The sequence below is a fragment of the Seriola dumerili genome, unplaced genomic scaffold (assembly GCF_002260705.1).
Source record: "Seriola dumerili isolate Sdu_G_001 unplaced genomic scaffold, Sdu_1.0 BDQW01000478.1, whole genome shotgun sequence".
Lineage (NCBI taxonomy): Eukaryota > Metazoa > Chordata > Actinopteri > Carangiformes > Carangidae > Seriola > Seriola dumerili.
The window spans coordinates 4444986-4458990 of record NW_019174733.1 but is presented as its reverse complement, the minus strand read 5'-3'; the positions used below and the strand labels follow the sequence as shown (position 1 = coordinate 4458990).

The 14005-nt window shown below is 39.7% G+C and overlaps 1 protein-coding gene across 3 annotated transcripts in view; it reads left to right on the top strand.

The window, feature by feature from the left end:
- The window catches only part of rgs7 (regulator of G protein signaling 7), a 52265-nt gene that overhangs the window by 35407 nt on the left and 2853 nt on the right, over positions 1 to 14005 (top strand). For all 3 annotated transcript variants that reach the window (XM_022763590.1, XM_022763589.1, XM_022763591.1), the window contains 10 exons: positions 5175 to 5281; positions 6387 to 6438; positions 7444 to 7508; positions 7881 to 7957; positions 8172 to 8253; positions 9299 to 9373; positions 9509 to 9607; positions 10341 to 10402; positions 10897 to 11007; positions 11096 to 11221. In XM_022763590.1, the coding sequence (XP_022619311.1) occupies positions 5175 to 5281; positions 6387 to 6438; positions 7444 to 7508; positions 7881 to 7957; positions 8172 to 8253; positions 9299 to 9373; positions 9509 to 9607; positions 10341 to 10402; positions 10897 to 11007; positions 11096 to 11221 (856 nt within the window). The remainder of the gene's footprint in view (positions 1 to 5174; positions 5282 to 6386; positions 6439 to 7443; positions 7509 to 7880; positions 7958 to 8171; positions 8254 to 9298; positions 9374 to 9508; positions 9608 to 10340; positions 10403 to 10896; positions 11008 to 11095; positions 11222 to 14005) is intronic.

Below are 14005 nucleotides of genomic sequence, written 5' to 3'. Positions count from 1 at the left end.
GGCGAATTCAACTTGAGTCTCCATGGCGCAGAAGTGACAAAATCCATGAAAATAAATCTTTGCTTCAGACTATTAATATACTGTAGCCAAGCCTACAGTAGCTAAGAGATGTAACTACGCTGTGAGCCTGTAAATGAAGAGCCTCACAAGAGTCACTCACAGTATGAATTAGCTTTGCTGTCATTAGGCCAGGAGGGTTGTAAAAACCCAATGAAATCCAGCATCAATGGTCCTGCAGCTCTGTTGACCTCTGACCTGCCTGAAAATAAATCCCTGCAGGGGTATCAATATGGCCATTTATTGCTGAAATAAATTCTCTGACACTGCAAAGCTCTTACATGTGAATCAGGTCTGTCTGTAAAACAAGATCAAAATATCATACTAGTATAACAATAGTACATATAAAATAAAAATATAGTAAATAGTTGTTTTCATTGCCAAATTCAAAAGTAAATCCTCTTTTATGCAAATGAAACTGTATCACTGAATAATAGTTAGCAGGTAAATGAGCTTGTGGGAGGCGGGGAAACTGAGTTTGCATGTGTGAACATCTGTGCTTGCATGCGTTTGTGTGTGCGTGTCAATAAATCCTCCACCCTAAATGACCGCAAAGTTCCCTCGAAGATGACCCATAACTGCGTACCAGCAGCCGAGTTGTCATGGTAACAATACATAGGGTAAGGGTTCACGCTACGTCACTTGTCTTCCCTCTTTGCTCCTGTCATCACTATTATACAGGTCACCTAACAATAAAACATAAATATGGGTTGTAGTAAGCTTCTGTGTGTGTGTATGAGTGTGTATGAGAAAACGCGACCAAACTGCATACAAGAAAAGAACATAACACCTAACCTTTTCACAGAAGCTAAAGCATTCATTTCTCACAACAGCAAGTGAAATTTGGGAGGGTGATAAAATCTCAGCCTCTCAGGATAGTGTTTTGTTGACTGACATGTTGTTGGCAAAGAGCTGGAGTCATTGCCTCTGTTTGCGTGCGTGTGTGTGTTTTGTACCTGTGTGAGAGGGAGCAGAAATGAGATGAATGGATCTCTCATGATATCATCATGGCTTAAAAAAACAAACAACATAACTATTTTAATTTTGTGAATGTTATCATGCCTGCCTTAGATGCCTGTGGGGGATTAAACATGACTAAACAACACTAGATAAACACAATAGTCAAATTCATCACACCTCAACAGGATATCAACAAACTAGAATTAATTAGGAAATATGGCCACAATCTCTCCTTCTGTTGCTGAGTTACAGTGTTGAAAAATGGCTCTTTGCAGAACATTATGATGTCACAGTGAACTCGACCTTTGACTGGATATAAAATGTCATCACTTCATCATATATTCCTATTAGACATTCATATTAAATTGTGTGATAATTAGTGTATGAATTATTGAGTTATGGCCAAAAATGTTGTGTGAGATCACAGTGACCCTTGACCTTTGACCACCAACATCTAATCAGTTCATCCTCGAGTCCAAGTGAATGTTGGATGGACGGCATAACAATCAACATCAGTCAAGCTGTCAGTGAGTGTGTACCAGTGTGTTGTTAAGGGTGTGAACTGCATATGAAAGAGCACCTAATCTGCTGTGTGGAACATCAGGGAACAGTAAAATGATCTCTAACAGAGGACATTTGGCCCATCAGAACAGCATGGAGAGGGTGCGTATACTGTTCTGCATTATGGTACTGGTCTTCTCCTCCAACCGTCTTTAAGCCTCGTGATCATCAGGCTTGAGAGTCACTCCTGCAGCTGAGCACTTTAGATGATCTTTTTCAGTCTCCAGACATCACACCTCTGCACACTGCTACCATGGCATGCATATGTGAAATGGTGTCATTTTCCTTCCTTCAGTCAGTTTAATAGTTCCTTTGCATATGTTATTTGTATGAATCTACTACTGCCTCCTGAACGAAACGAGCAGGAGAGCAAGTGCTCAGGTCCTTTACTTAAGGAAAACTACTACTACAACAAAAATACTCCACTGCAAGTACAAGTCCTGCATTCAAAATCCTACTTAAAAAGTTTAAGTCGAAAACCTGTTGGGCTCCATCATAAGGTTCACAAGAATTTGCAAAGCATCTTGCAACGTCAAAAAATGTTCCTATGAAATGCAGCTGAGTACCTCAAAGTACCTCAAAACTGCACTGAAGTACAGTGCTTTAGTAAATGTACTTAGTTACTATCCACCACTATCCGCTAATTAAAACAGTTTTCATCACCTCAACATCTCTATACAGTGCATAGTGTATGCTGCAAACAGACATGAGCAAAATATCACTACAAATACAGAATCTCTGCCGGTGTGTTTAGAAAGGCTCAGCTGTAAAAACACTCCCACACTCCATTTGGCAGGGCTCCAAACTGCTGGGTTTTTGGCACAGAGCTGGTAATATGATGAAATCAAAGGGTGTCTTCCCCCTGGACTCTGAGGCCGGCCTTTCTCAACAACTTGACTAATTCCATTCCAAGGTTTAGTCAGCTATAAAGCTTATAGAAAAGCCTACGATATGTTAAAATGAAAGCCAGAAACTCCCTTGCTACCAGGAATTGATCCTAATAGACCTTTACTAGTAAAAGCAGAAACAAAACAATCTGGCTTAATCTTTTCTTCATCCCATAGAAAACTCTACATCGCATTAGTCTTTTTGCATTTTCAGATTCATTATTTTATGCCCATCATACTGTATATTTTCTATACACTTGAAAGAAATTAAATGTTTGTATTAGAAACTCAATTAGTACTTGCTGCTCAGCTTTATCACATTTTATGTAACTGCCTTTTAATTGTGTTGGAAGATTTCCTAAATTTAAAATAAGCAAGATATTCATGTTGACATTCAACATCCATCCTTAAAACAGCGTCAGAAAAACCTGCAGCTTCAATCTCACAGAGAGACTGAGCAAACCATCACAGGTGACAGAGACACTCAAACACAAAATGAGAACAGATCAGCCCTGTGTTTGAAGAATAGGAGACAGCTCTAACTGCACTGTGCCAGATGTCATTTTTCAGACTTTTTCATACTTTGCTGACTTCAACTTTCATCTGACATTCATCCCGTCTGAAATAACAACCCAGAAAATGAAATTTTTGAATGAATAAGTAAAAAAAGAAAAAGAAAAGGTGCACGGCTGAGTGTATTTTTGCTTGTAAATGTCTGTCTTCTTGAATTCCTGTTTTTTTATGGGCAGATGCAGAAGACACAAAGTTATGATATACAGTAAACTTTAATTCATATATATTTAATACACACTGTATATGTATATAGTGTGGTGCAATATTGCTTTAAGAAATACAGTACAGTGGATATGGTGGGGGTGTGTTTATACGTAAACAGGCTTTAATAACTTATGAGTCATAATTTATTAATAAATGGAGCCCAGTCATAAATATGTGCGCGCGCCCCCACACACACACACACACACACACACACACACACACACACACACACACACACACACACACACACACACACACACACACACACACACGCACGTCACAAAGCTGTGACAGTAACCTCAGCGGTAAAGGAAAAGTCAATCTATATTTATCACACACGCGCACACACAGATCCAATATATGTGTGTTAGAAAGCAATAGAGCAGAGATGTGCAATTTTACATATGCATACAGTACATTCCTCTTATTGCATTCACAGCTCTGCCTCTTTAGATCATGTCAAGCATTCCGACCTTTGTGTCTGTTAGCTTATTAGTGTGTTTACTGCTAGCCTCCCCTGTGCTTTCCACGAAACATCCAATAAATAATCTAATTACGTGACAGAAATAAATGAGGCCGCTGCTGCATGAAGCGGTACGTAGATAAACCGTTTCATATACTGTTCATATTGACCAAAAAGTGACAATATCATCACAGAAGTGTCAAGACATTATAGAAAACACGAATAATAGACATCAACCTCATGAAGGGGTTACAGGTTGAGAACAGCAGGGAATAACTGGTGTCAGCTGATGATGATTACAGGTTTCCATTATCTGATGGTTTTAAATCAGGGACAGTCAAACGTACTGCGGAGCGCCAGAGGGAAGCAGGTTTTCACTCCAACCACGCACAACGCCGAGCGATTTGACTGATGAGTTCCGCCTATCCGGCTGAAGGCGGGCTAATCAGTGAGACCCCCTGCTGTGCCGTTTGGTCAGAGCGGAGACCTGCCCATCCTTTTGTCAAAGCTGTGTCAGGGTCTATAAAAGCAGCAGCTCCTCATTGAGGCCCTGGTGTTCATTCTGGCCAGTTTGTCGAGGACAATATTATACTTGGGGACGAAAGGAGGATAAAGTTAATTAGCTGGTGGGACCGAAAAACAAACAAACAAAAAAAACCAAAAACCCAGCATGCTGGCCCCGGATCTGTGATGAGGAACTATTGACTGTAGAGTAATCAGAGAATCTTCTTTTAATATAAAAGTGAGATCCCAAAGCAGATTTATCCTCTAATGCCCGAGCATAAAAAAGGTGTTTATAAAGAGAATATATTAGAATTTAAATTAAGGAAGGGCTTTATCTGCTTGATCCTTAAAGCACAAGTTTGACATTTTGGAACATTTGCTTATTCGTTGTCTGGCAGAAAGTTAGATGAGAAGGTTGATACCACTCTCATATCTGTCTGATAAATATTAGGCTTAGCTTAACTTTAAAACAGGGGGACACGGTTAGATTGGCTCTGTCAAACGGTAACAAAATCCACCCACCAGCACCTGGAAAGCTCACAAATGAACACAAAATATCTTAAAAAAACAAAGTGGAAAAAAACAACATTTTGCCATTTTACAGGAGGATACGTGTCAGACTGGCTCTGAGCAATTGGCAGGAAACCAGCAGTAACCAAGTAACTGGTCATGGGCAAGAAATAGTCCGACACATAACCCCCACATAAGAGCAAATTGTCACAAGATTACATAAAAGAGGTGATCATTAGAGATGTCGGTGGGTGGATTTATTTCCATTTGACAGTCACACTGACTGTCCAGTATTTATGCTAAGCTAAGCTAGCTGGCTGTGGGCTAAGCTCTTCCTTTAAACCTGTAATGGCCATATTGTTATTAGAAAAGTCTTGATAATTTTTTGTTGAAACTGACAGGAAGAACTGGAGTACACCAAGTTGTAAATTGAATTTTTGTCTGTTTTCCCTCAGTGGAGGCTCTTCACCTAGGAACTCTGATGGCTGCACATGGTTACTTCTTCCCCATCTCAGACCACGTCCTCACTCTCAAAGATGATGGCACTTTCTATAGGTTTCAGGTAAGAAGAATAAGAGTAATGCTCTGATCTTGTTATATCCCTTTGAGTCTCTAGATGCCTATGGTAATATTTAACTTTTAAAAGCATGAAACACTTAAAAGATCTTAATTGTAGTGCAGGGGTCAATCACTTTAAGTTGACTAAATCAAATAAAACACAAAATTGTGATCTTTTATTTGCACACTGTGTATTCTTTCATTCACATTTTGACTTGTGGCTTTGTTTGTTTCGTGTCTAATAACTCTGTTTCTGCCATATTAAGGCTCTTAACATGGGATTTTGCCATTATTTTTGACATAGGCTATATCACCGTCATCACATGAGCTTTAGAGAAAACTTTCACTTGTGTGAACTGAGCGTTTTAATCCTGGGTTTCTTAAGGATCCAGTCATGTGATAAGATGACGGGGCTGCAGGAGATTTCTAGGACTGATAAACTGTTCTTTATTCTATGTATTTTTCATAGAAGAAAAATACATTTAGTAGGTTAACATAGACTATATTGTCATTTCTATATAAAACTCAGTAATAAGAATTTTAGAATCTATAAATGGAGTGACAGGCTGGAGAAAAAGCTCAGAAATCTCTTAAAGAGCCTCAGTGTGATCTACTGGAGCCAAAAGTGAATAGCAGTTGTTGTGCTCAACAATTCTTACAGGTTCAACATTGCTCTGAATGTCAATAGTAAGATTGACAGTTTTAGTGATTTTCTACCCAGTGAGCTCCCCCAAGTGTGCTACACAGGACTAACCAAAGTAAATCAATGCCTAAGGCTGTGACTGTGTTAGCAGCATGCTTGATTTTGCTCTTTACATGTAATCAGTTCTCATCTGAGGCCGGTCCATACCATGCTGAAAAAGGAGGGTCAAGATTCACACTGGTGTCTGCTCTCAGTGCTCGCTGAAAGGAGCTTATGTGCTTTAGACGTTATGCCGACCCCATTATACAACAAAATCTTTTATTGTGACAGATGCAGCACTGTGACTGCATGCCCACCTCGCATGACAGTGCACACTTTGATTCAAAGCACCATGTGGTTAGTTGCACGCTGTCAATGTAAGGTTTCTCTTAGTTCCGTTTCTTAATGACCTATTTCTCTCCCTCAGACTCCATACTTTTGGCCATCAAACTGCTGGGAGCCAGAAAACACAGACTATGGTGAGAGAGCTGTTCCAGTCAGATCTTTACTGTGTGCATTGTGCAGGATGTACTGAAGAGGCTAATGATGCTGACTGTTTGTGTAGTGCATAAAATATATTTGCCCAGTAGATCTGTTATCACCGCTGATATTACCAAAAGTTCAAGAGATGAAACGCAAATGATGCAACTGCAGTATCTGGATGGTTGATATGAAACATAAAATCACATTCCGTTCTACTCAAATGCTTGGCCCACAGCCAGAGCAGAATCAGTTATAGTGCAGAGGGCATGCAATAACTCTGTCTGCTTTCTATCTTATTTATATTTTATATTTTTTTTATTTTCCATTTATTCCAGCCTCAGTCAATTGCATCTGCCTCTGTCATACTGTCTGACTAATGCAGGCTGATTACAGTGACGGAAACCAGGAATGTGTTTGCATGCGTGCACCTGTTGTTCATATTTGCCTGAATGTTTTAATGGCGATACAGGGAAGAGCTTTTCATTCTGTATAGCGGAGCACAGTGGAGATAAACATTTCATAATGCCAAAAAATGGTTCAGGTGAATAGCCGCAGCTCTGCAGGTCTTTCATTTGTTGTTTGAGTTGTAGGAGAGAAAAAAATAAGGGGCTAACGCATTTACTAACGCTGTGGGAATAATCTTGTGGGTGTTAGGGGAAGTTAGAGTGTCTCATATGTAGCAAATGATTCACGTGAATGATGCCCCTTAATGAAAACACTCTAATGGCATAATGAAGCTTTCCACATAATGGTCAGTTAACAAAGGGATGAAGGGATGATGATGATAGTACAGGAAGACATCAAAAGTCAGGCACACACTGTAACAGACACTCACTTGCCATGCACAGTCAATGACCTTTGTGATTTGCAGGCCAGTTTAAATGTGCAGTTGAGAGGATTAAATGAGTAAAAGCAGGGCCACTTAAGGCTTTAAAAACCAAGCTCAGATCCCGTTCTCCCTCTAATACCCATCTCTCTCTCTCTCTCTCTCTCTCTCTCAGCTGTTTACCTCTGCAAAAGAACAATGCAAAATAAAGCGCGTCTGGAGCTTGCAGACTATGAAGCGGTAAGTGAAAAAGGTCTTTTGGTGTCAGCCCTCCCCTCTTCACATATCTGTTCTGTTCCTGTGTTGGCACCGCTCTCAGGATTTATCTCCTGCCTTTTTGTTCACACTGACTCTGAGAACATTCGTTTGTTTTCTTTTTTTCTTTCTGTGTGTCACTGCATCATTTTTTAACTTTCTTCTCACCAAAGCTATGAAATGAATCCCCGGGTTAGTTATATTCTCAGGGTTTTTTTTTTTTTTTTTGTATGTAAGCAGGGATCATTAAAGATGGTATCCAGCCGTGCTCTGTACACAGCATGCGCAGTAAACATAATCAGCCCAGATCCCTCAAAAGCCTTTCTTTTCCTGTTTTGTTCTTTGTTTTACTTGCAGGAGAGCTTAGCAAGGCTACAGAGGGCTTTCGCCAGGAAATGGGAGTTCATTTTTATGCAAGCAGAAGCACAAGCAAAGTAGGTTTCTATAATAACCACACACACACACATACCTCATTATGATATGATTAAACTTAGTGGTTTTCTACAGCCTCTCTTGTAATTACCAGCTTACAACTTCACAGATAACCTGCACATTAAACATGTGGTGGAGTAACATGGATCATACATGTCTTGGAGTAAGCTACGTGCTCCGTCAAAACAGTTCTGAACTCCATTTTTTTTTTCTCAGAGTGGACAAGAAAAGAGACAAAATTGAGAGGAAAATTCTCGACAGTCAGGAAAGAGCATTCTGGGACGTGCACAGACCAGTGGTGAGTAAAATTACTGATTATGTTGTCACAGTCACCTTTGCTGTTCCTGATATCATAGCAGACATTATCGTCATCATTTTTAATTGTCCCTGCAGAAGTGGAATATATTGAAGAAATAATTTCACAATGACCTGTGCTACAGCCCCCTCGCCAAACAGACACACACACACACACACACACACACACACAGTCAAAAGAATAATAACAGAGATATGGTAAATCATTTTTACTCTCTAGGTTATTTTAATCTATTCCACACATTTCACAGGCAGTGGGGGGATGTGTCAGACAATATGACAAAGAAATAATGCTTTGAAAATGTTACAAGCGCTTCATAGATTATATGCAATTTATATGTGAGCGCTACATGATTCCTGTGATGTATGTAACTGTGTGAAGAGGTGAACACACTGCAAATCTGTTGTGCATTTCTCTGCCATACACATGCAACGTCACATCAATAGCTGTCACAACACATCAGCTTCACTGCTGCTCTATACCTTGTTCACACACACACTTGCTTAGCATTAGCATTTAGTTCCCCCCTCAGGTTAAAGGGTCTCCTCTGCTGTATTTCTCCGAAAGCCACTGCTCCATGCTTAATTGGAAAATAACAAGTTCAATTTATGCGTCCTTGGAGCAACATAATCAATATTAATTCAAATTTCACAGTGACGCTGTCAAGCTACTTAGCTCTGTTCTTCTAGAAGAGACCTAGATTAGACCACTTGTTCAATCAGCCAGAATTTGCACACTAAGACTCTGATTTCCCGCTGGTTTACTTGTTTTGCTAAAATTGGCACATTCCATGTTTAATTAACCAGCATCTGACACATTGTCCTGGAAACTTCTCAGGCTCGCTTCACGCCCCGGCTCAGCATATTGGATTAGATTTACCGAAACTCACATAATGGCGGCAAAAATGCACCTTCTCAGTCTGTAGCGTCATCCTTGAAGGCAAAGCATAAATAGCTTATGTTGTAACAATTTAATTTAAGCTGAATTAACTCGTGACATCCTGATTTTCTCCTCACTCCTCTCACAGCCGGGATGTGTGAACACAACAGAAGTCGACATAAAGAAGTCCTCCAGAATGAAAAACCCCCACAAAACCAGAAAGGTAGAGTTTCTTTCTTTTAAGGTCAGGGTTAATGACACTGAAACAAAGACATGAGCAGACTGTGCTTGTCAGCAGCTGTAGGGCTGCTAATATTGATTGTTCCATTTTATTTTGATGTTTTTTTTCTTGTCTCAGTCTGTGTATGGGCTGCAGAATGACATCCGTACCCACAGCCCAACCCACACCCCCGCCCCAGAGGCCAAGCAGCCTACAGAAGAAGAACTGCAAGAACAGGTTAGACCTGCAGGTGGCGCTCTACTATTAAAGATATAGGGCTCTGTTTTAACCGTGCAAAGTGCATGGACTAAAGCACATGGCACAAGTGCATTTTTGCTATTTTGACAAAAAACAGTCGTTGTCCCAGACGCATGGTTCAAAAGAGTTGTACTTAGTCTTTTAATTAATCATGGGAGTGTTTTGGTGTAACTTGCGATAAACTAACCAGAGTGCAGGTAGCACTTGCACCTTAGTGGATTGCTAATATGATGGCGCAGTGTTTCCCACAGAATTAGATTCTATTTGTGGTGAGTTGATGATTCATTTTGAAACTGTGGTGGACTAATATAGTCTAAGTGATGAAAGGGAAACACTGTGGCGGATTTACCAGGTAGTAAGAGAGAATGCTTCTCTGCAGAGCCTCATTTATGTCTAAGAGAAATCCACAAACACACAAGATAGCTATGCGCCAACAACACGCCTGAGCCCACCTAATGTAGTTGTGGTTTTCCATCTGTAACTTTATTGTAACATCATTTTTGGAATGCAATTAATTGTACAGAGCATCATTTTAATAGAATGATGATATGTACATAATTAAAGTCAATGTACCACAGAATGTAAAGTGCACACATTAAGTCAAATAGTAAATATATCTTACAGCTGGTGAGTAAATATACTTGCAAGCCGACGATTTCTTGTGAATTCATGGAGACTGACGTACGCTAACTTTTCCCTGCTATGGTTTCAGATCACCTTTTGGCAATTGCAATTAGACAGGCATCGACTGAAAATGTCCAAAGTGGCAGAGAGGTGAGTGATGTTCTTTCTGTCTTTATTCAGTTTAGCCATCGATCTGTTTATTGAGCTGTTAAACAACCTAACATGGCGTGGAATTAAGAGCTCCGACGACCTTGAGGAGTGATTGGGCCCAGACAATGCCCTCTGTGAGCGTTAGCGCCGACAATGCCAGATGCTGGGGTGCACCCAAAGCATCGGCTTGTCATTTCCTTTGTTGAAGGAAAGGTGCATTTAGCAAAGGGTGGTGTATTATTGTGCCCCAATACAAGGGTCGGTTTCTCTTGTCAAGACTCTGCCTTTTATTTAAATTTCAAGTGTTTGCTCTCAAGAGGATTTCACTTCTCCTTTTGTCAGTTGAAGCTCACAAATAACTGAATCATAATGACTCACAGAAAGATATGGAGCATAATTTCACCAGATGTGATCACTAGACCATATGTCAGATTTCTACCAGTGATGCAGACTGATGCCGTTCATATGTTCTGTGTTGTTTTCTCAAAAAACAGTTTGCTGGCCTACACAGAGCAGTATGTTGAATACGACCCTTTCCTCACGCCTCCAGATCCATCCAACCCCTGGATCTCAGATGACACCACACTCTGGGAGCTCGAAGCCAGGTGGGTATACTGTACTTGTATGTGTGTATTACTGCACACTTACCTTATCTGTGAAAGATGTGATGCATTTTTGTGTGTCGTCTTCCAGTAAGGAGCCAGGCCAGCAGAGAGTAAAGAGGTGGGCTTTTGGCATCGATGAGGTTCTCAAAGATCCTGTGGGGAGAGAGCAGTTCCTCAAGTTCCTGGAGTCCGAGTTCAGCTCAGAGAATCTCAGGTACGTCATGAAATACACACGCACGCACACACACACAATAAATACACCTGGTTTAAGTAACTTAAGAGAGCAATGTGTTTCCTTAAATTCATTCATTAGATGCTTAACCTCACCTTAAAGGCCCAATCTGTATTTTACTACATAAATATGAAGGATATTCATATGCACATTAGAGTTTGATACATATGGGACTGTTTTACTGCCATGTTTACCCTACAGTGAGCTAAGTACATTTCTCTATTACATGAAAAATTCTGCATTCATAATATTTTGAAATAAAAATTCTGAATCAGCAAAGTTGATTTAAACTATCAAAAGTAAAATAATTATTTTATAATAAAAGGCCTATATATATTACATCATTTTATTATTTGATTGATTCAGTGACTCCTAAGCAGCATTTTAATGTTATTGTTGGTCAAGATAGAGATGCACCGATCGATCAGCCGGCGATTGGAAAAGGCAGGTTTTCAGCTGATCAGTGTTGGATAATATCAAAAATACATTCAAGCGCCGCACGATGGTTCATGTTGCGAACACAACAGCCACAACTTAACAAACACACACACACACACAGCTACACGCATACAACATGCCGTCCACGTGGAGTGAAGAGGACACACGGTTTGTAAAAACCTAGTAAACCAAAGTAACAACAAGTGGAGGAACAACGACGAAAACATTCCGAACAGCAAACTTTAGCAGACACTTATCTTGCTGAACATGTCCAACGTCAAGAAGCTAGCAAAGGCAAAGCGGCTAAAAGTTACTTGCCACACCGCTAACCTCACCTGTGCTTGACGGCTACCTGCTGAACTGCTGCACGCATGCGTCCTTCCACACCGCCGGCGTTGCTGCTGCGCCTCGGTGAGAAATGGCCGTCAATACTAATGATAGTCATCCATGATGACCGATCTGAAAGTTGGAAACAGAAAGCATTCACCTGATTTTTGTTAACCCTTGTTCAGAGATAGATAGATAGATAGATAGATAGATAGATAGATAGATAGATAGATAGATAGATAGATAGAGAATTAAAGACAATGCAACTATTAAAGAAAAGTTGCAAAATCTTTGTGTAGCTGCCAATTATAGTTTATATTATAGAAAAAGAAAATCAGAATCAAGAAAATATTTCTGCGTATCTCTAATTTTACTACTTGGGTGTAAATGCCTTGGGTAGTTTACTCCTTAACATTGAACATTGCATCATATTTATAAAATGATCATATATTTCATATTTCATGTTTTAATCTGCAAAGCAACCAGTAACAACAGCTGTCAAATAACTGTAGTAAAAATATCATCCTCTGAAATATAATGGAATAAAAATGTATAGTAGCATAAACTGGAAATACTCAGGTGAAGTACCTCAGTACTTGAGTAAATGTACTTAATTACTTTCTACCACTGCCTGTCAGTCAGAGTAGCAGACTGGATTATGGACTGTACCTTTAACCGTGAGTAAATTGTATCAGTATGTACCGCTACATGCCTAATCCTAACCCTTACAGCTGCCTGGCTGTTTGCAAATTGCAACCTCAACCACAAACCAAGTCTTAAGCCTAAAATAAATGGTTAAATTTAATGGGAGCAGCTTTTTTGTTCCCACATGGGACCTCACAATGTGACTGTGTTAACAGATATTTTTGCCACAACGTGATTAATACAAGCGCGCACACACATGAACGCACACGTGAGAGACTGTGGAGGATTTAATTCACACTTTGCTGTGCCCCCCCGACACACACACATACTATTGAGATGATTGCATACACTATGCGAAACACTCACAGAAACATACAGTATATGCATCGCAGGACTCCCACTTTACATGGCCATAAGGTTCTCCTGGAATAAATAAACACCAGTGTTCTATGAATTCTCTGATAATGAGAGACATGAACAATATTATCTCACTTGAACGGGTTTTTACTGGCAGTACAAATGCTCACATAATTATAGGTATGCTTTCATGTCAACAACAACATGGAAGCTAGCAGCTATCACTCTTACTAATGGGGTCATTGTTTTTTCCTATATATAAGAAGTACCCTACAATAATAAAGTTTCATGTTAGCAGAGAGAGCTGGTGACAGTAGCTTTTTTAAAAATATGCACAACTGCAGCTGTGGCTAGAATAACACAGGTGGGCAGGAATATTATGTTAATCGGTTTATTCATGGTAACAGGAATACTGCAGAGTATTAAAGGTGCATGCAAACAGCTAAATATGAATAGAGTAACGACTGTGCAGGATGGCTCCTTTGCTCCCTCTCATGGTAGATGTCTGTATTGTCTCTACCCAACACTCTCTATAAGGCCAGTTTAATTGAATGTAATTGAATAAGTTGAGCATTGTTTTCCCTCTCCTGTAACTGAATGTGTGTATTGCTGACAAAAAGCATGCTGCAATTCATGGACCTAGTTAATTTTAATTATAAACCTTAACTTTTTTAAATTAAGCTTGGTTCTGTGCCCCTCCACTATTTATAGTCTGTCTCTGCTGAAGTGTCTTTAAGTAAGGCAAACATTGAAATTATTCTTGCTGCAGTTACTGTTGCACATTTCTTACCATGTGTCTTTTTCCTCTGTGATGACAAGATGATGGAACAAACTCTTAAATGTAATACTGTATGTGTAAAATGGAAAGGCGATGCTCCTAAAATTAGTTACTGAATTATTAATAGTACCCTGTGTGCTGTACAGACTGTAGTTTGCAAGTTTTAAGAAAAAAAAACCCTCAAAGGTATTGTAGCGACTAAGGGCCTAATATTGCACCAA